The sequence below is a fragment of the Macaca fascicularis genome, chromosome 13 (assembly GCF_037993035.2).
Source record: "Macaca fascicularis isolate 582-1 chromosome 13, T2T-MFA8v1.1".
Classification (NCBI taxonomy): Eukaryota; Metazoa; Chordata; class Mammalia; order Primates; family Cercopithecidae; genus Macaca; species Macaca fascicularis.
The window spans coordinates 21,675,408-21,701,483 of record NC_088387.1 but is presented as its reverse complement, the minus strand read 5'-3'; the positions used below and the strand labels follow the sequence as shown (position 1 = coordinate 21,701,483).

Below are 26,076 nucleotides of genomic sequence, written 5' to 3'. Positions count from 1 at the left end.
TTAAAAAGAGGCACAACTGTTGGCTGCTTCAGGAAACTTTTCTGTCCAAAATCTGAGTCTGGTGTACCCAGTGACACTAGAATCACCTGACTCCAGTTGTTAGTCTGAGCCTTGATGTGTGGTACTATGTTAGGGGGGTCATTCTTCTTGGCAAATTAGGTGTTCAGAAGAGCCAGTTGCCCTGTAAATCTCAGTTACTTGAAAATCATATTATTGAGTCCCCACAGGGACCTCCATAACATTGATTTTTGAGACTCCCTGGGAAGGTGAGGAAAGGTGACTGAAGTTCATGTTTTGAATAGTCCTCATTATTAAAATCCCCCTGCTCATTAATGGCATTTCTATTAATATTCACTTGGGAAGCATTTTCTTTTTATTATGGCTCATTTTTGAAACATCTAGTCATAGCTCTTCCAGAATGGCTTTGTCTGCAATCATCCTGTTGCATTTCTTTTAAGGCCTGATGGTCTGTCAAAAACCAAGAGCCAACATAAGTAAAATGCTGTTCTCTTTGCAATGTGATCATCCGATGTAATCCTTGCAAATTACCCACTGTTATGATTTTTACATTTCCAGGGCTTCCTTGACAATGGCACTGATATGACTCCATCCAGCATCCATTGACGTGAGAACTCTAGTTGGCATATCATCCTTCTGGGCATGAACATAACGAAGACTTTCATAGGATGTAATGGTTAATATTCAACATTAGTCAAAATTTGCTCTAGTTATACCCTTGCAGCTCTACTGGGTTGGAAAAATATTTTATGTTAGGACAATCATTTGGTAGAGTTTTAAAAATAAAGGCTACAAATAAAAATTCTGTAGCAAGGGTATGAACTATATGTGATCCAGGACACAATTTTTATGTAATGTAACAAAAATTATTTAAATGTATTCAATTTAGATAATAATTTTATAAATGGGCATATATTGCATATATAATAGAATAAAGGCACTTAAATATGAATACTGTATATATTTGTAGCCAACATTTTATCAAATAAATATACATTCAGTTTTATGTATCTTATGTGTATGCACATTTTTTATAAATGAAGTAACTTTTAACTTTTTATTGAAATTCTAGCTTTAATTTTGTCATTAATTTTCTCTTAATAACTTTATAATTTGATTACTAAATATTCACCTTTATACCACCAATTTAAGAAAAAATATGTGTGTGTGTGTGTATACAGGTAGAAGTGTAAATACTGTATCAGTAGGCTTTCATGCATTAATGATTGGAAACTGGTTAAATAGACAACTCAGTGACTGATAACAGTAAACATTTGTTATCATGCTCATGGATGCTCATGTTCACAATCATCTGGCTGATCAAGGAAGGGCTCAGCTGAGTGGTTTCTCTGCATGGCACTGAGCTCATCTTCAGCCTACAGATACCAGTTGTCTGAAGAAAACTACTGAACAGCAGTGACTACACATGACTCAAGATTCTTGTGGCAGTTCACAGGAGTGAACAACATCCCAAACCAAACTGCACAGTTTAATTTAAGTCCCATAATTTCTAACATAGGTTCACACGTTTTAAATATATTCCTTTATTTCAGTGAGTACAAATTTTTAAGAAAATGTTTACCCCATTTAATTATAGAGGTGTTTTATGATTCCATGGACAAATAATTATGTTTTCAACCTTTACCATATTGAAAATATTTGTAAATGTAAATTTGCATTCATAAGAAAATAAAGCTGAACATGTTTTCAACATGTGGCTTTAAATATAATTTATTTAAGTGGGCTCATGGGGGAAAAATCATTTTAACTACCATAAATACCCCTTTTTGTCTCTCTTGTTTCCGATAGAGTTGCCCAATAAGAGGCCCTCCCATGAGATCTGGAAGTCAAAAAAGGATGACTCAATATTCTCCACTGATTACCTAAGACAGACACAAGATCAGAAGTGAGGACGGGAGAAAAACCTGGAAAGATGCTGTAGGAAGCTGAGAGCAGCAGCACCCCAACCCTTAAGCTTTCAGACAAGACGGAGGACCACGTGATTAATTGGTCCATACTTCAGGGGTAGACGCATTCTATTTTCTGAGGGAGCACCAGAGAATCCTGCTTCTACTAACAACCTTCCTGACTACTACATCCTTGGTTTTAAAAGGTTGTAGCACAAAAGTTAATCATAGGAATTCGGTCATTCTTGTCATACCCAACAGAGCCAAGAAACCAGGGAGGAAAGGCACTCAGCGTACAAAATACTGTTTTTAGAATGCAATTTAAATAGCCCGTATTATCCCATGGTACTAATATTGATGATTTTTTGAATAAACATAGAAATTGACTCCCCCAGTCTTAAAACTCAAGATAGTTACATTTGTTAATCTGAGTTCCTTTTTCGGGAAACCAACCATCAGGCCTCTAGATACAATCAAGGAGCTGAAAGTTATAAATCACTGAATTGAGACAGTGAGACATCAGACCCTTTACCCATTATGATTGCCTAACTGACCTCCTGCTTCCTGTTGACCAAATTAATTTCCTTACCCCTCCCTAATTCCTGTTTTCCCACATTTCTTCCCTGCTATATAAACCCTAATTTTAGCATTTCAGGGAGATACATTTGCGAATGGTGTCCCATCTCCTTGGCTGCAGCACCTGATTAACGCCTGTTCCTTGGCAATACTGTTGTCCTAGTGATTGGTTTTCTGTGTGCTGAGCAGCAGGATCTTCACTGAATCCCCGGTATTTCAGTAACAAAATTCTCTGCAAGCTTCACTGCTTTGGCTTATTGTAACCTGAAATCAAAATTTACCCACAACTTCTGAGATAATATAATTCTAGGATTCAATTTATCCACCACTGCTTGCTAGTCTGAGCTTGCCAGCTCCCAACCCTCACTACAGCCAATAAAATTTCTCAAAAAACAATAGGTAATAATTTCCCTTTTTCAAAAAACTCTAACCTTCTCTTTGTTCTTCCAACATATTGAAGACCACTGAGTTTTCCTGTATGCCCCACTTGGCAAATATTTCTTAGCAAATAAAACATTAAATCTGGAGATTTATCTTTACATTTTACTTAGACTTCAGTACTTTAGATTCTAATTCTATGTATTAAGAAAAATTTCTGCTTAGAAGATCTATAGTGCCTTCTTCTCTGTTATATGAATTCCAACTGAAGCCACAAACTAGACTCCTCAGGTGTCATGATCTCTGTATTTATTAAATCAGGCATTGTTTAATTAAAGCCAGGCATTGTTATGTCTGTGCAGCTGGGGCTGAGAAAGAAAAAGGAATTGTGATGCAGAGGTGACTTCATGTCCCCCTCTACCAACACCATCAGAGAGTGGCTGCATCTGAGGAACACTCTCAGCCCATGGAGGCATCAGGAGGAGCAGCTGGGGCAGCCCAGTCTCACACATCTGCTTCCCTGGGGGTTTATGTTCGGGTGTGTAACACTGTGGGAGGTAAACTATTATACTGTTGACAGTAATAAGTTGCAAAATCCTCAGGTTGCAGGCTGCTGATGGTGAGAGTGAATTCTGTCCCAGATCCACTGCCGCTGAACCTTGATGGGACCCCACTTTCCAAACGGTTTGCATAATAGATCAGGAGCTTAGGGGCTTTCCCCGGTTTCTGCTGATACCAATTTAAATAACTGCTAATGCCCTGACTTGCCCGGCAAGTGATGGTGACTCTGTCTCCTACAGAAGCAGACAGGGAGGATGGAGACTGGGTCATCTGAATGTCACATCTGGCACCTGAAATTGGAAACAAAAATAAATGTCCACACAATTAATCATGTTGCAACAGAATTTCCCGGAATAGCACAGCAGTAGTGAGCACACTGAGCTAAGTAAACTGCTAGTGTCTCCTTCCTTACCTGGGAGCCAGAGCAGCAGGAGCCCCAGGAGCTGAGCGGGGACCCTCATGTCCATGCTGTGTCCTGACTGGGTCTGACTCCTGCATGAAGTCTGTCCAGCCTATTAATAAGTCTGCAGGTCGGGAGGATGTGCTCTGAGAACATGCAAATGAGCAGGGGACGGGGCAGGCTGGGTACAACTGCAGAACTGGCTCATCTCAGTAACTGAGCACCAGCTCACTGTCCCCTGGTGTCCCAGATAAGACCAGGGTAGCACAAATTTGTCTGCAACAAATGCGTTTCTACCGGGGACTAGTTTGTTATGAGAAACATTTTTTAGTTTTTTTTTTTTTTTTGACAATTTGAAATATTCTTCAGTAATCGATGGAGTAATGTATTTCATTGGTGTATGGGGATTGTTTAGGAGAATATTCTTGTTTGTAGCAAATACATAGTAAAATGTTAAATGGTAGGATTCTCAGGTATTCAAAAGACTGTCATATGATTCTCATTAGGGAAGTGGGTACTTTATCCTATAATTGCAACATTTCTGTGATTTTAATATTGTTCTTTTCTAAAAAAATGAAAAATAAAATTTATTGACATGATGCTATATATGTATTTCTAAGTATTAGGTAATGGTGTTATGCCATTGTTCTTACCACTATAAGATCAAGCAATTTACTACAGATACACAGAGATGACACCATGTTTTCTCAATGCACACAGCACTCACAGATCCACCATTATCAAGACCTACAGGTCTCTATAGTACCCAGAGACTAAATGGGCTGCACCTTATTCTCATTTTGGCACCTTCATAGTCTACCTTCTTTTCTGCCATTGAGTATTATTTCCCAACGTTCATCTCTCGTAATGAGGATGGCCATGGCATGGAGCATGTCCCTGCCATGCACCATCAATGACACGTTCCTCTTTTACATTTCATCAGTGATTGGGGACATCATCCTGAACCAGATGCCAGCAACCCTATTAACATTTTTAGAAAAGAGACCCTGAATCCCTTATGAAGCAATTGCCTATGTACATGGAGAAATCAGTTGGATTCATATGAAACTGGACAGGGATTTGCACTCATTATATCTCACATCTCTAATGTGCCCCAAACGTCCCAGCCTGGCTCAGTAGAAGGTGAAGTGGATCCAACTATATCAGCTTTAGTGGGCTACAGCCTAAGGCTGTACAAAATTTTACTGATGCTTGACTAGGGGAGCCAAATCACAGTGCTGTAGCCTGTGCACAAACCTTCCAGCTGCTTTGTAAGCAGCCTGAATTTTAAGGGAACTTGCTGATATTGGGAGAAAGGAAGAAAGTTCGATTTGTCCTCTAAATGTTTGCTGAAAATGAACAGACAAAAGAAAGATTAATAAGAGAAAAGGCAAACAAAATTTACTTAAAGTGCAGTAGGATATCATAGCAGGATGATTACCCAGATAACTCAATGATATCCAGTTGTTCATATTTCCTTTCTAGCAAAGAGGGAATTGGGAAGTGTAGACAACGTGGAGAGAAGATGAGAATGGAAGCGCATCCTCAAAAGAATAGGTAATAGCCTGTCTGGATAAAGCATCAACTTCCAAACTCTTCTATTTTTGATTCTTGTTTTGTGTTAATCTTCCCTGATATAAAATTTCCCAGGAAGAATTTTCTTGACTGTTGGTTTCCTTCTGGAGAATCTGCTTTTAAGCAGATAAGGGATATTTAGGAAAAGCCTTTTTGTGCATTTGCTACTTTCTAAATGCCTTTGGTTTCACGTAATCATAATACCAACGCAGCATAGTTTGAGATGTTATTTTCTGGATTCCTTTACTTGCAACCCACCTGCCAGAATCCTGTTCTCGAGAGATGCAGGTATAGACTGAAAGAGCAGTTGACCCCTGAACAACGTGGAGGTTGTGGCACTGATGGCTGGTGCAGTTGAAAACCTGTGTAGAACTTTTGCATCCCTAACTTAAGTACTAGTAGCTTACTTTTAACTAGAAGCCTTAGTGATGAAATAAATAGTTGATATATTATATACTCTACTCTTCTAATAAAGTATACTAAAGAAAAAATGTTATTAATAAGATCGTAAAAATGAGAAAATATATTTATTACTTATTACATGCTTGCTCACAGGTGACACACACAGAAGAAAATATAGGTGGATCTGCAAATCTCAAACTCAAGTTATTCAAGGGTTAACTCTACCAGGATGAATGTAGCAGTCCCCATCTGTAATCTAGGGCTTTCCCCTTTGCTGTACCTCTGCTCACTTCCAATGGCTATATATATATATATATCTTATGTTCTTTATGATCTTGGGCAGAGAACTCAGCCTGCATGCATTGCTGGCCAGATGGCCTAGAATGTTTATCTCTTAGGAAAGTTCTATGGTTTCACTGTGTCCTCCAGAATCCATCTGTAGTAAAGATAATTCTAGTGTAAATGTATTGCCTGGTGGGGCCTATTGAGATGTGTTTAGGTCAGGAGGGTGGAGCCCTCTAGTGGAATTCATTAATGCCAGTATAAACAGGGATTATGGGGCTGGGATCTCACTCGCTCTCTCTTCTGCTTGTCTGTCATGTTAAGACATGGCCTTCCCTCCTTTAAAGAACTCAAGAATTCAGGCATCTTCTTGAAAGCAGAGAAAGCTGACATTAACCTGCCCATGCCTTGATGTTACATTTCTCATTCTCTAGAAGTGTGAGAAAATAAATTTCTGGTTTTTATGAATTACACAGTGACAAGGAATCTGTTATAGCAGCTTGAAAAAGAACAAGAGAGAGAGCTCATAATCAGTGAGGACAGGATCATGTGTATGTCAGTCTTCCCAGCCCAAGCTAAGCCATCATATCCCCTGTGACCTGCACATATACATCCAGATTGCCTGAAGCAACTGAAGATCCACAAAAGAAGTGAAAATAGCCTTAACTGATGACATTCCACTATTGTAATTTGTTTCTGCCCCACCCTAACTGATCAATGTACTTTGTAATCTCCCCACCCTTAAGAAAGTTCTTTGTAATTCTCCCCACCCTTGAGAATGTACTTTGTGAGATCCACCCGCTGCCCGCAAAACATTGCTCCTCACTCGACCACCTATCCCAAAACCTATAAGAACTAATGATAATCCACCACCCTTTGCTGACTCTCTTTTCGGACTCAGCCTGCCTGCGCCCAGGTGATTGCAAGAGGTAAAAGTCCAGTCCTTTTTAAGTGGGAGGCTGAGCTTAGTGAGGTGTGTCTTTAAAAGACCATTAGTCCGTTCCACCTTTCCTGAAGATTGAGGATGGTAAGGGATATGAAGGTTCCACTGAATACTAAGAGCCTGAGAAACTGCTTGGGTGATTTGACTAGTAAAGGCTGGTCCGTTATTGGACTGTATAGAGGTGAGAAGGCCAAACTGAGGAAGTATGTCTGACAAAAGGGAAGAAATGACCACGGTGGCCTTCTCAGACCCTGTGGGAAAGGCCTCTTCCCATCCAGTGAAAGTGTCTACCTAGACCAAGAGGTATTTTAGTTTCCTGACTCGAGGCATGTGAGTAAACTCAATTTGCCAGCCCTGGGAATAAACTCAATTTGCCAGTCCTGGGCGGGGGCAAATCTCAAACTTGATGTGTAGGGAAGGGAGGGGGCCTGAACAATCCCTGAGAAGTAGTAGAATAGCTGATGCAACACTGAGAAGGGATTTCCTTAAGTTTAGATTTCCACGATGGAAAGGAAATGAGAAGTTCTAAGAGGCGGGCTAGTGGCTTGTAACCTATATGGAAGAGGTTATGAAATGGCGATAGAATAGAATGGGCCTGTGAGAGTGGAAGGAGATATTTTCCTTGGTCCAGGAACCATTTGACTTGTGTGGGAAGAGATTGATAGGTGGAAGTTTCAGTGGGAGAGTAGGTGGGCGTGACCGATGAGGAGAAAAACTGGCCATGAGGGACAGAAGTTGGAATGCTAGCTGCTTCTTTAGCTACCTTATCAGTGCAAGCGCTGCTCTGAGCGATGGGATCTGATGTTTTTTGATGGCCCTTGCAGTGAATGACTTCAGCTTCCTTTGGAAGTAAATCAGCCTTGAGAAGGGTTTTTATTAAAAAGGCATTGATGATGGAGGACCTTTGCATAGTGAGGAAACCTTTCAGCCCATAAAACAGCATGGTGGTGCAGGATATGGGGTCAGTATAAATATTGATGCGTAGTCCCTAAGTTCACTGTTCCAGAATAAAGCTGTGTCCATCAGACAGCCAGCCTAATCCCTCCTCTTCCTCCTGGAAGTCTCAAGTACTGTCCCCTACTTCCCTTAAACTCACTCGTATTTCTGAAGAACAGTAATAACCCTTATGAGCCTAATACATCCCTTCATTCTGTTAGGTCTGTTCGTCCTTACCCTACTTTTTGCAACAAGACTTTACGAAGTCATCCACACTCCTTGGACTGAGCCACAAAAACTAGTCATCCCTACTATCTTCTGTCTAGTCATATTCCTATTCTCCATTCTCAACTACTTATAAATGCCCTAGTCTTGTTTACACTGCCATTTACACCGTTTCTTCAAGCCATCACAGCTGATATCTCTTGGTGCTATCCCCAAACTGCCACTCTTAACTCCCTTTTAGAGTGGATAGATGATCTTTGCTGGCAGGGGATCCTCCAATAATTTCACCCTGATGAAGTTCTATTCTTTGCTTTTATACTCACTCTTAATCTCATTCCCATTCTCTTGCCACCCTCTACATCTCCCCAGCTATCTCCACCACACCATCAACCTTACCCATTCTCTCCTAGCCATTTCTAATCCCTCCTTAGCAAACAACTTCTGGCTTTGCATTTCCCTTTCTTCCAGCACCTACATAGCTGTCCCTGCCTTACATGCAGACTGGACAACATCTCCTATCTTCTTTCACCTCTGAACTTCCTTTAATAGCCCTCACCTTTACCCTCCTGAAGAACTCATTTACTTTCTAGACAGGTCCAGGAAGACCTCCCCAGACATTTCACATCAGCAAGCTACCACCCTCCTCCACACTTACTTTAAAAACCTTTCTCCTTATATCAACTCTACTCCCCCAATATTTGGACCTCTCACAACACAAACTACTGTTCCTGTGGCCGCTCCTTTATGTATCTCTTAGCAAAGACCCACTGGAATTCCCCTGGGTAACCTTTCACCTTCTCGATGTTCCTTTACTCTACATCTCCAAAGCCCATCTACACACCTCACTGAAACAATTGGAGCCTTCCAGCTCCATATTACAGATAAGCCCTCTATCAATACAGGCAAACTTAAAAACATTAGCAGTAATTATTGCTTAGGAAGACACTTACCCTGTATTTCACTGTATTTCACTCCATCCTTGGCTACCTTCCCCTTGCTTGTCAGACTCTCCTCCCAGGCCCTCTTCTTATTTACTTATACCCAGCCCCGAAAATAACAGTGAAGGTTTGCTAGTAGATACTCAACGTTTTCTCATACACCGTGAAAATCGAACCTCCCCCTCTATGCAGTTACCTCATCAGTCCCCATTACAACCTCTGACGGCTACCATGCTAGCTGGATTCCCAGGGGTCTGGGTACCAGACACCCCTTTCAGCACTCCTTCTCATCTTTTTACTTTGCATCTCCAGTTTTGCCTCACATAAGGTCTCTTCTTCCTCTGTGGATCCTCTACCTACATGTGTCTACCTGCTAATTGGACTGGCACGTGCACACTAGTTTTCCTTACTCCCAAATTCAATTTGCAAATGGGACCGAAGAGCTCCCTGATGCCCTCATGACACTGACACGACAAAAAAGGGTTATTCCACAAATTCCCTTGCTTGTCGGTTTAGGACTTTGTGCTTCCACTATTGCTCTTATTGGAATAGCGGGCATTTCACCCTCTGTCACAACCTTCTGTAGCCTCTCTAATGACTTCTCTGCTAGCACCACAGACATATTACAAACTTTATCAGTCTTCCAGGCCCAAGTTGACTCTTTAGCTGCAGTTGTCCTCCAAAAAGGCCGAGGCCTTGACTTACTGCTGAAAAAGGAGGACTCTGTATATTCTTAAATGAAGTGTTGTTTTTACCTAAACCAGTCTGGTCTGGTGTATGACAACATAAAAAAACTCAAGGAGACAGCCCAAAAACTTTCTAACCAAACCAGTAATTATTATGCTGAACCCCCTTGGGCACTCTCTAACTGAATGTCCTGGGTCTTCCCAATTCTTAGTCCTTTAATACCTATTTTTCTCCTTCTTTTATTCGGATCTTGTATCTTCTGTTTTGTTTCTCAGTTCATCCAAAACTGTATCCAGGCCGTCATCAACCATTCTATATGATAAATGTTTCTTCTAACAATCCCACAATATCACCCCTTACCACAAAATCTTCCTTCAGCTTAATCTCTTCCATTCTATGTTCCCACGCCGCCCTTAATCCTGCTCAAAGCAGCCCTGAGAAACATCAGGCATTATCTCTCCATACCACCCCCAAAATTTTTCACCACCGCAAGACTTCACCACTATTTTGTTTTATTTTTCTTATTAAATATAAGAAGACAGGAATGTCAGGCCTCTGAGCCCAAACTAAGCCCTCATATCCCCTGTGACCTGCATGTATACATCCAGATCACCTGAAGCAACTGAAGATCCACAAAAGAGGTGAAAATAGCCTTAACTGATTACATTCCACCATTGTGATTTATTTTTGCCCCACCCTAACTGATCAATGTACTTTGTAATCTCCCCACCCTTAAGAAGGTTCTTTGTAATTTTCCCCACCCTTGAGAATATACTTTGTGAGATCCACCCTTGCCCACAAAACATTGTTCCTAATTTGACCATCTATCCCAAAACCTGTAAGAACTAATGACAATCCACCACCCTTTGCTGACTCTCTTTTTGGACTCAGCCCACCTGCACCTAGGTGATTAAAAAGGTTTATTGCTTACACAAAGCCTGTTTGGTGGTCTCTTCACATGGATGTGAGTGAAAAGTGTACACATACTCCAGCTTCCTCGTCTCTCAGGTGGAACAGCCAAGAGGAATTTAGTCCATGTTTCCACATGTAGTTGATCTTCAGTTCTCCTGAGTCAGGTGGGTTGTTGATGTGTCTTTTACCATTCATTTTCTGTTCCCTTCCTCACTTTCCTCCTTTCCTCCCAGTGTAAATTTGCTGCCTAAACAGGAATCCTCATTGCTGGTATAGCCAAATTAAGATACAAAAAAAAAAAAAAAAAAATCATTGATCTTTTGTATGAGGGGTATTTCTCATCTGAATTCTAATAATTTATTTTTCTTTGACATGTAGGAATAATCAGGAAGTGCTTAAGGTTTTTTGTTTTTGTTTTACCAATCTATTTTTCATTGAATTTGTGAAGTGATTTTGTTTTTCTGTGTGTTGAAACCAAAAATTAAGTTGTAAGCCACCAACCAGGTGAATGGACTTTTTTGACAGAGAGATCTTCAAAGAAATCTGAAAAACGAGGTTAGGCTATGACTGGCAGGTGAATTTAGATGTGCCTCAGTATACTCTCCTCCCTTTGGAGTTCAGACACAACTGACCAGGATTATCATCACAACAGAGATCTTTGGACTGACAAAACAGACTCTTTGCAGCAATAAGATACCATACTCCAACATGACAGATAATAGGCCCTGAAAAAAATCAAAATATTTTACCCTAAAAATATTTGTTTGACCTAGTCTGAAGTGGCCCTGCAAAGCTGCCTGTTGTGGGGGAAATTTGCATTCTGCAGAGAATCTCCTCCCCTTACTAAGTGTTTCCCAAAGCATCTGACATTTTTTTTTCTAAGGTCTGATAAGCCCCTCCCCATCTACTTTGTCTGCTACCCATAGGATTCATCTACATGACAAGAACTTTGGCTTCCATGCCCCCTTATCTAAACTCAAGCACTTCTTTATGATAAATTCAACTCTTAGGCAGAGCTTAACTCTTTCAGTCAGTTGCCAATCAGGAAACCTTTGAATCCACCTGTGACCAGGAAGCCCCTGCTTCAAGATATCCCACCTTTCCAGGACAAACTGATGTATATCTTATGTATATTGATTTGTGTCTTTGCCTGTAATTTCTGCGTCTCCCTAAAATGTGTAAAACAAATATGTAATTAAACCACCTTGGGCACGTGTTTTCAGGATCTCCTAAGGTTGTGTCACAGGCCATAAGCCTTATCTTTGGCAAATAAACCTATAAATTGATTGAGACCTGTCTCAGATACTGTTTTGTTTACACTGGATCATCAAATTTAAAAATCCTCTAAAACTATCTACATATCCAAAAGTCTACAGTAGAGACAGTGGAGTGAGCACACCTCAACAGCTAAAACTCACAAGTTAGAGGACTCACAAGTTAGACTCTGACTAAGTCTTAGATTTTGTCCGGCTCTCTTGCTTCATAAAAATACTTTGTTATTTTTAAAATTTTACTTCAGATAAGGACGATTTTGGGGAATATTGTCACGTGTGTCTGTGTGAAGAGAGTCCACCAAACAGGCTTTGTGTGAGTAACAAGGCTGTTTATTTCACCTGGGTGCAGGTGGGCTGAGTCTGAAAAAGGAGTCAGCAAAGGGTGGTGGGATTATCATTAGTTCTTACAGGTTTGGGATAGCCATACAAAGTGCATTCTTAAGGGTGAGGGAGAATATTATAAAGTACCTTCTTAAGGGCAGGGGAGACTATATCCTATCAGTTAGGGTGGGGAAGGAACAAATCACAATGGTGGAATTTCATCAGTTAAGGCTATTTTCACTTCTTTTGTGTGTCTTCAGTTGCTTCAGGCCATCTGGATGTATACATGCAAGTCACAGGGGATATGATGGCTTAGGTTGGGCTCAGAGGTCTGAAAAATATATTAATTTTTGGTAGAATGAATACTGTCCCCATCCCAAAAGATGTCCATGTCCTCGTCTCTGGAACCCAAGTTCTATAGGAGTTATAAAGAAATTATTTTAGGCAGATAGAGAGGAAAGGGGGTCCTTGGGAAGGTTTTGTTTCTTTTAAAGCAACTCCAAAAATGTTTCTTTTCTAGTAGGAAAGTCCTGACTCTTAGAGTCAGGCTGGCAAGCTTTGATATGCAAATAAAGGCCATGAGAAACTGAATTCACCCAAACATGGCAATTCCCACCTTCTTCTTCCTTGTCGCCACATGTGACTGGCAACATGGCTGCCCCTACATATCCCCATGTGCATAGAACATTATGATGCCCTACATTTGCATATTAAGTGGCTAGGGTGGGAAGGCTAGTTTTTTCTCAGGCTATGTGAATGACATGCCTGGTTAAACCAATCCCCTGAGCCCTATGCAAATCAGACACCACCTCCTTCAGCCTCCTCCTATAAGCAGCCATTTTTCCACTGCTCATGGAGTTTTCTCCATCTCCGTCCCTCTGTCTCTGTATGGGGGAGCTGTTTAGCTGTTTTCTTCTTCCTTCCTTCTTGTGTATTAAACTTTTCTCTCCTTAAAACCACTCCACGTGTTTCCGTGGCGTTTTATCTAAAGCAGTGTGAGACCAAGAACCCTTGGTCTCACAGGGGCCTCACAGGGGCCTCATTTTAACTTACATAAATATCCTTTTTTGCCTCTCTTGTTTCTTATAGAGTTTCCCAATAAGAAGTCTTCCCACAAGATTTGGAAGTCAGAAAAGGATGACTCAATATTCTCCATTGGTACCTAAGACAGACACAGGGACAGAGATGAGGACTGGAGAAACACCTGGAAAGATGCTGTAGGAAGCTGAGAGCATCAGCATCCCTACCCCTAAGCTTCCAGACAGGACTGAGGACCACATGGTTAAACAGCCCATACTTCAGGGGCACATGCATTCTGTTTTCTGAGGGAGCGCCAGAGAATCCTGCTTCTAATATCAGCTTTCATGACTACTATATCCTTGGCTTTGAAAAGTTGTAGTGTGAAAATGAATCTTAGGAATTTGGTCATTCTTGTCATACCCAACAGAGCCAAGAAACCAGAGGGGAAAGGAACTCAGGGTACAAGATACTGTTTCTAGAATGCAATTGAAATAGGCCCCATTATCCCAGGGAACTAATGTTTATGTTTTTTTGAATAAACATAGAAATTGACACCCCTAGTCTGAAAACTCAGGATAATTACATCTGTCTTACCTGAGGTTTTTTTTGCTTTTTTGTTTTGTTTTGTTTTGTTTTTAATTTCTGCCAGTAAACCAATGAACAGGCCTCCCAGATACTATCGAAGAGCTGAAACTTACGTATCACTGAATTGGGACAGTGAGACATCAGACCCCTTGCCCATTATGATTGCCTAACTGACCTCCTGCTTCCTATTGACCAAATTATCTTCCTTACCCCTCGCTAATTCCCGTTTTCCCACATTTCTTCCCTGCTATATAAACCCCAATTTTAGTTGGTCAGGGAGATACATTTGCGAACGGTGTCCCATCTCCTTGACTGCAGCACCTGATTAAAGCCTATTTGTTGGCGATACTTGCTGTCTTAGTGATTGACTTTCTCTGTGGTGAGTAGCAGGATCTATACCGAATCGCTGGTATTTCAGAAACAAAATTCTCTGCAAGCTTCACTGCTTTGGCTTCTTGTAACCTGAAATCAAATTGATCCATAATATCTGAGATAACTTGTTATTATTCTAGGATTCGATTTGTCCACTACTGCTCACCAGCCTGATCTTGCCAGCTCCCAAGCCTTACTAGTGCCAATGAACTTTCCCCAATAGCCGTAGGTAATATTTTCCCTTTTTCATAAAACGCTTTCTCTTCATTCTTTCAATACATTGAAGACCACTGAATTTTCCTGTATGCCTCACTTGGCAAATATTTCTTTGCAAATAAAACATTAAATTTAGAGATTTATCTGTACATTTTATTTAGACTTTAGTAGTTTACTCTAATTCTCTTTATTAAGACAATTCCAGCCTAGAATATCTATAGTGGCTTCTTCTGTGTTGTATGAATTCCAGCTGAAGCCATAAACTAGACTCCTCAGGTGTCATGATCTCTGTATTTATTAAATCAGGCATTGTTTAATTAAAGCCAGGCATTGTTATGTCACGATCTCTGTCTTTAGTAAATCAGGAGAGGCATTGCTATGTCTGTGTAGTTGGGGCTGAGAAAGAGAAAAGAATTCGGGTACAGAGGTGACTTCATGTCCCCCTCTACCGACACCATCAGAGTGTGGCTGCATCTGAGGAACACTCTCAGCCCGTGGAGGCATCAGGAGGAGCAGCTGGGGCAGCCCAGCCTCACACATCTGCTTCCCTGGGGGTTTATGTTCGGGTGTGTAACACTGTGGGAGGGTAACTATTACGCTGTTGACAGTAATAAACTGCAAAATCTTCAGGCTGCAGGCTGCTGATGGTGAGAGTGAAATCTGTCCCAGATCCACTGCCGCTGAACCTTGATGGGACCCCACTTTGCAAATTGGATGCAGCATAGATCAGGAGCTTAGGGGCTTTCCCTGGTTTCTGCTGATACCAGGCTAAAGCATTGCTAATGCCCTGACTGGCTCGGCAAGTGATGGTGACTTTGTCTCCTACAGAAGCAGACAGGGAGGATGGAGACTGGGTCATATGGATGTCACATCTGGCACCTGAGATTGGAAACATAAAAACAAATGTACACACAATTATTCATGTTGTAACAGAATTTCCCTGAATAGCAAAGCAGTAGTGAGCACACTGAGCTAAGTAAACTGCTAGTGTCTCCTTCCTTACCTGGGAGCCAGAGCAGCAGGAGCCCCAGGAGCTGAGCGGGGACCCTCATGTCCATGCTGTGTCCTGACTGGGACTGACTCCTGCACAAAGTGTGACCAGCCTATTAAAAAGTCTTCAGGGCAGGAGGATGTGCACTGGGAACATGCAAATGAGCAGGGGACGGGGCAGGCTGGGCACCGCTGCAGGGCTGGCTCATCTCAGTAACTGAGCACCAGCTCAGTGTCCCCTGGTGTCCCAGGTAAGACCAGGGTAGCACAAATTTGTCCACAGAGAATGTGTTTCTACTAGGGACTATTTTGTTATGAGAAACATTTTATGGTTTATTTTTGACAATTTGAAATATTCCTCAGAAGTCGATGGAGTAATGTATTTCATTGGTGTATGGGGATTATTTAGGAGAATATAGTAGTTGGTAGGAAACCCATAGTAAAGTGGTAGATGGTACAATTCTCAAGTCTTCAAAAGACTTATATGATTCCGGTTAGGGAAGGGGGTATTTGTCATATACATGCAACATTTCTCTGGGTTTAATATTGTTCCTATGTAAAAAAATTAAAAATAAAATTATTGACATGATGCTACATGTATTTGTAAGTATTAGGTAATGGTGTTATGCCATTGTTCTTACCAATATGAGATCAGACAATATACTACAGATGCAGAGATGATACCATGTTTTCTCAATGCATGCAGCACTCACAGATCCACCATTATCAAGAGGTGCAGGTCTCTATAATACCCATAGACTAAATGAGCTGCACCTTATTCTTGTTTTGGGCACCTTCATAGTCTACCTTCTTTTCTGCCATTGTTATTTCCCAAAGTTCATCTCTCTTAGTGAAGGTAACCACTGAATGAAGCAGGTCCCTGCCATGCACCATCAATACCACTTTCCTTTTTCACTTTTTATCAGTGAGTGGAGACATCATCCTGACCCAGACACCAGCCTCCTTGATAACGTCTTCAGGAAGGAGACATTCAATCTTGTATCAAGCAATTGCCTTTGTACATGGAGAAATCAGTTGGATCCAGATGTAATTGGACAGGGATTTGCACTTGATATATCTCACATCTCTAATGTGCCCAAAAATGTCCCAGCCTGGCTCAGTGGCAGTGGCATCAGTGGGCTACAGCCTAGGGCTGTACAAAATTTTACTGATGCCTGAATAGGGGAGCCAAATCACAGTGCTGTAGCCTGTGCACAAACCTTCCTGCTGGTTTGTAAGCAGCCTGAATTTTAAGGGAACTTGCTGATATTGGGAGAAAGGAAGAAAGTTCGATTTGTCCTCTAAATGTTTGCTGAAAATAAACTGACAAAAGGAAGATTAATAAGAGAAAAGGCAAACAAAATTCATTTGAAGTGCAGCAGGATATCATAGCAGGGTGATTACCCAGGTAACTCAATGAGATCCAGTTGTTTTTATTTCCTTTCTAGGGAAGAGGGAATTGTGAAGTGTAGGCAACCTGGAGAGAATAGATGAGAACAGAAGTGTGTCCTCAAAAGAACAGATAAAACCTTGTCTGGATAAAGCATCAACTTCCAGTCTCTTCTATTTTAGATTCCGCTTTGATATTAATCTTCCCTGATATAAAGATTCTCAGGAAGAATTTTCTTGACAATTCATTTCCCTCTGGAGAATCTCCTTTTAGGCATATAAGGGATGTTTAGGAAAAGCCTTTTAGTGCATTTGCTGCTTTCTAAATGCCTTTGGTTTTACATAATTGTCATACCAATGCAGCACAGTTTGAGATGTTATTTACCGGATTCCTTTATTTGCAACCCACCTGCCAAGATGCTGTTCCAGAGAGATGCAGCTACAGACTGAAAGGGCAGTTGACCCCTGAACAATGTGGAAGTTGGAGTACTGAGCACTGGTGCAGTTGAAAACCTGTGTAGAACTTTTGCATTTCTAACTTAAGTACTAATAGCTTACTTTTGACTGCTGGCCATAGTGATAAAATAAATAGTTGATTAACACTTTTTAAAAGTTATTTATATCATATAGTCTATTATTTCAATTAAAGTATGCTAAAGAAAAAAATGTTATTAAGAAAACTATAAAAATGAGAAAATACATTTTCTATGTATTAAGTGCTTGCTTGCTCATAGGTGACACACAGAAGAAAATATAAGTGGATCTGCAAATTTCAAACCCAAGTTATTCAAGGGTTAACTGTACCAGGATGAATGTAGGAGTCTCCATCTGTAGTCTAGGGCTTTCCTTTTGCTGTACCTCTGCTCACTTCCAATGGCAATATACATGTCTTATGTTCTTTATGGTCTTGAGCAGAGAATGCTGCCTGCATGCATTGCAGAACAAATGGCCTGGAATACGTATCTCTCAGTGTAGCAGGACGAGCCGCAGAGAAAACGCCTCAGACACAGAGTTAAAGAAGGAAGGGGTTTATTTGGCCGGGGGCATCGGCAAGACTTCTGTCTCAAGAGCCAAGCTCCCCGAGTGAGCAATTCCTGTCCCTTTTAAGGGCTCACAACTCTAAGGGGGGTGCATGTGAGAGGGTCGTGATTGATTGAGCAAGCAGGGGATACGTGACTGGGGGCTGCATGCAGCAGTAATTATATTGCAACAAAACAAGATGGGGATTTTCACAGTGCATTTCTATATAATGTCTGTAATCTAGAGATAACAGAACCAATTAGGTCAGGGATCGATCTTTAACTACCAGGCCCAGGGTGCCGTGCTGGGCTGTCTGCCTGTGGATTTCATTTCTGCTTTTTAGTGTTTACTTCTACTTTCTTTGGAGGCAGAAATTGGGCATAAGATGATATGAGGGGTGGTCTCCTCCCTTATTAGGAAAGTTCTGTGGTTTCACTGTATCCTCCAGAATCCATCTGTTGTAAAGTTAATTCTCAGTGTAATGGTATTGCCATATGGGGCCTATTGGGATGTATTTAGGTCATCAGGGTGGAGCCCTCTAGTGGAATACATTAATACCACTATAAACAGGGATTATAGAGCTAGGATCTGTCTCTCTCTCTGCTGCTCCTCTGTGATGTTAAGACACTACCTTCCTTCCTTTGAAGGACCCAAAACTCCAGGCATCATCTTGAAAGCAAAGAAAGCAGACCTTAACCTGCCCATGCCTTGATCTTAAATTTCCCATTCTCCAGATGTGTGAGAAAATAAATATGTGCTCCTTATGAATTACACAGTGACAAGGAATCTGTTATAGCAGCTTGAAAGAGAACAAGAGAGACAGCTCACAATCAGTGAGGACAGGATAAGGTGTACACATACCCCAGCTTCGTCATCTCTCAGATGGAACAGCCCAGAGGAATTTAGTCCATGTTTCCACATGTGGTGGATCTTCAGTTCTCCTGAGTCAAGTGGGTTGTTGATGTGTCTTTTACCATTCATTTTCTGTTCCCTTCCTCACTTTCCTCCTTTCCTCCCAGTGTAAATTTGCTGCCTAAACAGGAATCCTCAAGATAGTAAAAAACCAAGATAGTAAAAAAAGCATTAGTCTTTTGTATGATGGGTATTTCTCATCTGAATTCTAATAATTTCTTTTCCTTTGACATCTAGTAATATTCAGGAAGCTCTTAATTTGTCTTTACCAATCTATTTTAGATTGAATTTGTGCAGTGATTTTGTTTTTCTATGTGCTAAAACCAAAAATTAAGTTGTAGGCCACCAACCAGCTGAATGGACTCCTCTTTTGGCAGAGAGAACTTCAAAGAAATTTGAAAAACTAGGTTAGGCTATGACTGGCGTGTGGGTTTAGATGTGCCTCATTATACTCTCCTCCCTTTGGAGTTCAGACTCAACTGACCAGCATTATCATTACAAAGAGATCTTTCAACTGACAAAACAGATACTTTGTAGCAATAAGATATTATAGTCCAACGTGACAGATAATAGGCCCTGAAGAAAATAAAAATATTTTACCCTAAAAACATTTCTTTGACATACTCTGAAGTGGCCCTGCTAAGCTGCCTGTTGTGGGGGAAATTTGCATTCTATAGGGAATCTCCTCCCCTTGCTAAGTCTTTTCCAAAGAGTCTGACATGTTTTTAAAGGTCTGATAAGCAACATTCACTGTCTACTTTATTTGCTACCCATAGGATTCATCTACATGACAAGAACCCCCGTTTTCTAAACTCAAGCATTTTTTTATGGTGAATTCTACTCTTTAGGCAGAGCTTAACTCTTTCAACCAGTAGCCAGTCAGGAAAACTTTGACTTCACCTATGACCTGGAAGTCCCTTCTTCAAGAATTCCCACCTTTCCAGGACAAACCAATGTATATCTGATATGTATTGATTTATGTCTTTGCAGTAATTTCTGTGCTCCCTAAAGTGCATAAAACCAATGTGTAATCCAACCACTTTGGGCACATGTTTGCAGGACCTCCTAAGGCTGTGTCACAGGCCATAAGCCATATATTTGGAAAAATAACCCTGTAAATTGATTGAGACCTGTCTCAGATAGTGTTTTGTTTACATTGGGTCACAAAATTTAAAAATCCTCTAAAACTATCTACACATCAATAAATCTACATTAGAGACAGTGGAGTGAGCAAACCCTAGCAGATAAAACTCCCAAATTAGAGGAACCTGAGTCTAAGATTTTGTCCAGTTCTCTTGATTCATAAAAATACTTCATGATTTTTTAAATTTTACTTTAGAGAAGGACAATTCTGGGGAATATGTTTATTGTTGGTGGAATGAATAATGTCTCCACCCAAAAGATGTCCATGTCCTGTCTCTGGAACCTAAATGTTACAGGAGTTATGAAGAAATTATTTTAGGCAGATAGAGAGGAAAAGGGGTCCTTGGGAAGGTTTTGTTCTTTTAAAGCCACTCTAGAAATGCTTCTTGTCTAGCTGGAAAGCCCTGGCTCTCGGAGCCAGGCCGGGAAGGTTTCCTATGCAAATGCCAGCCATTAGAAACTGGATTCACTCAAACATGGCGATTCCCACTGTCTTCTTCCTTGTTCCCACAGGTTTCTGGCAATATGGCTGACCCCATATATCCCCATGTGTGTAGAACATTATGGCAACCTGCATTTGCATATTAAAAAGACTACCATGGGAGGGCCAGTGTTTTCCACAGGCTACGTGAATGACATGCCTGCTCAAACCTGTCCCTTGAGCCCTATGCAAATCAGACACCACCTTCTCCAGCTTCCTCATATAAGCAGCTACTTTTCTGCCACACATGGAGTTTTCTCTTTGTTACAATCCCCTGTCCCTCTTTCTCTGTACAGGGGAGCTGTTTTCATCTTCCTTCATTCTTGTATATTAAACTTTTCTCTCCTTAAAACCACTCCACATATGTCGGTGTCATTTTATCCAAACCGGCATGAGACCAAGAACCCTGGTTTTCTAGGAGTTTGAGAATAAGCAACCTGGTTATGAAGATTAATTCAATATTGTCACAAGGGCTTTAAATAGAAGAGGAGGCTTGCAGTCAGAGAGGAGTGGGACACTGGGGAGGGATGTGATTTAAGGAAAGAAGGGTCCATGGAACCAGAAATGTGGGAGTGCCTGGAAGATAAGAAGCAGAGGATCCAGTTCACTCCTCTGGAGCCTCCAGAAGGATTGTGTCAGGCCTCTGAGCCCAAGCTAAGCGATCATATCCCCTGTGACCTGCACATATACATCCAGATGGCCGGAAGCAACTGAAGAACCACAAAAGAAGTGAAAATAGTCAGTTCCTGCCTTAACTGATGATATTCCACAGTTGTGATTTCTTCCTGCCCCACCCTAACTGATCAGTTAACCTTGTGACGTTCCTTCTCCTGGACAATGAATCTCAGAAGCTCCCCATCGAGCACCTTGTGACCTCCTGTGTCCCACCTGTGCCCGCAAGACAACAACCTCCTTTAACTGTAATTTTCCACTACCTACCCAAATCCTATAAAACTGCCCCACCCCTATCTCCCTTTGCTGACTCTTTTTTCAGACTCGGTCCGCCTGCACCCAGGTGATTAAAAAGCTTTATTGCTCACACAAAGCTTGTTTGGTGGTCTCTTCGCATGGACATGCATAACATTTGGTGCTGAAACCTGGGACAGGGGGACTGTTTAGGGAGACTGGCCCACTGTCCTCACCCTCACTCGTCACGAGATCCACCTACATCCTTGGGTAAGAACCAGCCCAAGGAACATCTCACCAATTTTGAATCAAGTAATCAGTCTTTTCACTCTCTTCTCCAGCCTCTCTCATTATCCTTCAATCTCCCTGTCCTTCCAATTCCACTTCTTTTTCCTCTGTAGTAGAGACAAAGAAGAAACATTTTGTCGGTGAGCCCAAAACCCTGGCGCCATTCACAGACTCAGGAAGGCAGTTTTCCCTTGGTGTCTGATCATCACGAGGATGCTTGCCCTGATTATTCACCCATATTCCATTGGTGTCTGATCACTGTAGAGATGCCTGCCTTGGTCATTCACCCACATTCCCTTGGTGGCAAGTCAGTTGTGGGGATGCCTGTTTTGGCTGCTCACCCACATTACAGTCCAGGCTGCTTACCACCCCCTTCTCCATGTCTCTCTCTTTCTCTTTAAACTTATCTCCTTCACTATGGGCAACCTTCCACCTCCATTCCCCCGCCTCCCTCAGCCTGTGTTCTCAAGAACTTAAAACCTCTTCAACTTCTACCTGACCTAAAATCTAAATGCCTTATTTTCTTCTGCAATATCGCTAGTCCCCAATACAAACTTGACAGTGGTTCCAAATGGCCAGAAAATGGCACTTTTGATTTCTCCATCTTATAAGACCTGGATGATTTTTGTTGAAAAATGGGCAAAATGGTCTGAGGTGCCTCACGTCCAGGCATTCTTTACTACACATCAGCCTCTCCCTAGTCTCTGCTCCCAATGTGACTCATGCCAAATCTTTCTTCTTTGTCTCCTGTCTGTTCCTTCAGCCTCCAACCCAAACTCTGAGTCCATTGAATCCTCCTTTTCTATGGACCCATCTGACCTCTCCCCTCCTCCCCAGGCTGCTCCTCACCAGGCTGAGCCAGGTCACAATTCTTCCTCAGCCTCTGCTACCCCACCCTATAACCCTCCTATTAGCTCCCCTCCTCACACCCGGTCTGGCTTACAGTTTTGTTCTGCAACTAGCTCTCCCCTACCTGCCCAACAGTTTCCTCTTAGAGAGGTGGCTGGAGCTGAAGGCGTAGTCAAGGTTAGTGCTCCCTTTTCCTTATCTGACCTCTCCCAAATCAGTTTGTGTTTATGCTCTTCTTCATCAAATAAAAACCCAGCCCAGTTCATCGCCCATTTAGCAACAACCGTCAGACGCTTTACTACCCTAGACCCAGAGGCTCCAGAAGGTCGTCTTATTCTCAGTATGCATTTTATTATCCAATCCACTCCTGACATTAGAAACAGCTCTAAAAATTAGATTCTGGCCCTTAAATGCCACAACAGGATTTAATTAACCTCGCCTTCCAGGTGTACAATAATAGAGAAGAAGCAGCCAAGCGGCAACGTATTTCTGAGTTGCAATTACTTGCCTCCACTGTGAAAGAAACCCCAGTTACGTCTCCAGCATACAAGAACTTCAAAATGCCTAAACCGCAGCAGCCGGTGTTCCTCCAGGACCTCCTCCCCCAGGATCTCACTTCAAGTGCTGGAAATCTGGTCACTGGGCCGAAGAATGCCCACAGCCCAGGATTCTCCTAAGCCATGTCCCATCTATGTGGGGCCCCACTGGAATTTGGACTGTCCAACTCGCCTGGCAGCCACTCCCAAAACTCCTGGAGCTCTGGCCCAAGGTTCTCTGACTGACTCCTTCCCACATCTTCTCAGCTTAGCAGCTGAAGACTGACGCTGCCCAATCACCTCAGAAGCCTCCTGGACCATCACAGACACTTTGGGTAACACTTACAGTAGAGGGTAAGTCCGTCCCCTTCTTAATCAATATGGAGGCTACCCACTCCACATTACCTTCTTTTCAAGGACTTGTTTCCCTTGCCCCCATAACTGTTGTGGGTATTGATGGCCAGGCTTCTACACCTCTTAAGGCTCCCCAACTCTGGTGAGAACTTGGACAACATTCTTTTATGCACTCCTTTTTAGTTATCCTCACCTGCCCAGTTTCCTTATTAGGCCGAGACATTTTAACAAAACTATCCACTTCCCTAACTATTCCTGGGCTACAGCCACACCTCATTGCCACCCTTTTCCTCAGTTCAAAGCCTCCTGTGCATCCTCCCCTTGTGTCACCCTGCCTTAATCTACAAATATGGGATACCTCTACTCCTTCCTTGGCGACTGATCATGCACCCCTTAACATCCCATTAAAATCACTGTTACCCTGCTCAACACCAGTATCCCATGCCACAACAGACTTTGAGAGACTAGAGCCTGTTATCACCCACCTGTTACAACATGGCCTCTTAAAGCCTACAAATTCTCCATACAACTCCCCTATCCTACCCATCCAGGAACCAGACAAATCTTACAGGTTGGTTCAGGCTCTTTGCCTTATTAATCCAATTGTCTTTCCCATCCACCCTATAGTGCCAAACACGTACACCCTGCTATCTTCAATACCCCCTTTCACAACTCACTATTCTGTTATCAATCTCAAAGACACCTTCTTTACTACCTCATTGCATCCCTCCTCCTAGTCTCTTTTTGCCTTTACTTGGACTGACCCTGACACCCACCAATCCCAACAACTCACCTGGACTGTTCTGCCCCAATGCTTCAGGGACAGCCCACACTACCTTGGCCAGCCCCTTTCTCATGATCTGCTTTCTTTTCACCTATCTGCCTCCCACCTTATTCAATATTTTGATGATCTTCTTTTTTGCAATTCGTTTTACCAATCTTCCCAACGGGACACTATCCTGCTTCTTCAACATCTCTATTCAAAGGGATACCGAGTATCCCCCTCCAAGGCACAAATTTCTCCCCCTCTTGATATAATACTCCATCAACATACACACACCCTTCCTGGAGAACATGCTCGGTTAATCTCCCGGACCCCAATCCCCACCACCAAACAACAACTCTTTTCCTTCGTAGGCATTGTTGGATATTTCCGACTCTGGATGCCAGACTTTGCTATCCTAACCAAACCACTTTACAAGCTCACAAAAGGTAACTTAACTGATACCATAGACCCTAAATTGTTTCCCCATTCTTCTTTTTGCTTTCTCAAAAAGGCCCTGGAGACGGCTCCCACACTAGCACTCCCCGACTCATCCCTTCCACACAGCTGAAATACAAGGCTGTGCTGCTGGAGTCCTCACACAGGAGCCAGGCCCATGGCCTGTTGTCTTTCTTTTTTTTTTTTTTTTTTTTTTTTTTGAGACGGAGTCTCGCTCTGTCGCCCAGACTGAAGTGCAGTGGCGCGATCTCGGCTCACTGCAAGCTCCGCCTCCCGGGTTCACGCCATTCTCCTGCCTCAGCGTCCGGAGTAGCTGAGACTACAGGCGCCCGCCACCACGCCCGGCTAATTTCTTTTTGTATTTTTAGTAGAGACGGGGTTTCACCGTGTTAGCCAGGATGGTCTCGATCTCCTGACCTCGTGATCCGCCCGCCTCGGCCTCCCAAAGTGCTGGGATTACAGGCTTGAGCCACCGCGCCCGGCCGGCCTGTTGTCTTTCTATCAAAACAATTTGACCTCACAATTCTGGCGTGGCCCTCATATTTGCATATGGTGGCAGCTGCTGCCCTAATACTTCTGGAAGCCCTCAAAATCACAAGCTGTGCTCCACTTACCCTCTACAGTTCTCACAACCTGCAAGTGTTAATATCCTCCTCACACCTTTCACACTTACTGTCTGCTCCTCAACTCCTCCAGTTCTATTCATTCTTTATTGAAACCTCAACAGTAGCTATTGGTCATGGGCACGATTTCAACCCAGCTTCTCACTTAGTACCCAACACAAGTCCTGAACCACATTACTGTATTTCCCTGATACACATAGTATCTTCCCCCTTTCCTCATATTTCTATTCTTCCAATTCAAAGTTCAGACCATCCAATCAATTTTCACCAGCCAAAGCTGGATATACTGTCGTATTCCACACCTCTGTTATCAAAGCTGCTGCGCTTCCTCCTTCCACCATTACCCAACAAGTCAAACTGATTGCTTTAACTCGTGTGCTCTCTCTCTCTAAGGGGATGCACATTAACATTTATACTGACTCCAAATATGCTTTCCACATCCTCCATAACCACGCTGCCATCGGGGCTGAGAGAGGCTCCCTTACCACACGAACCCCTTCCATTATCAATGCCTCCCTAATAAAGGCCTTCCTTAAGGCTGCTCTCCTGCTGGCCAAGCATGGAGTCATTCATTGTAAAGGACGCCAGAAACCTACACATCTTATTGCAAAACGACATACCTATGCCGAAAGGACAGCAAAAGAAATAGCCAATGCCTCCTCACCTGCTAATATTCCAGCTCCCACTCCAGAGGGCTAGTATTTTTCTTCCTTATTTATCACTCCCACCTACTCTTCTGAAAACCTGCTATACCAGTGTTTTCCAACTCAGGGCCAGTGGCTCTTATATCATGGAAAATTCATTCTTCCTGCCTCACAAGCTCAGTCCATGCTTT

At 42.3% G+C, this 26,076-nt stretch overlaps 1 protein-coding gene and 2 gene segments (V, D, J or C); all 3 read right to left on the bottom strand.

Annotated features, from left to right (window-relative positions):
• The window catches only part of LOC102116898 (immunoglobulin kappa variable 2-30), a 970,872-nt gene that overhangs the window by 425,229 nt on the left and 519,567 nt on the right, over positions 1–26,076 (bottom strand). The gene's annotated exons all lie outside the window — the stretch shown is intronic.
• On the bottom strand, positions 3,215–3,934 carry LOC135966896 (immunoglobulin kappa variable 1-9-like). The segment is given in 2 exon segments: positions 3,215–3,730; positions 3,853–3,934. Coding segments are annotated over 2 exon segments (378 nt in total).
• Positions 15,085–15,613, bottom strand: LOC135966905 (immunoglobulin kappa variable 1D-13-like). The segment is given in 2 exon segments: positions 15,085–15,407; positions 15,532–15,613. Coding segments are annotated over 2 exon segments (378 nt in total).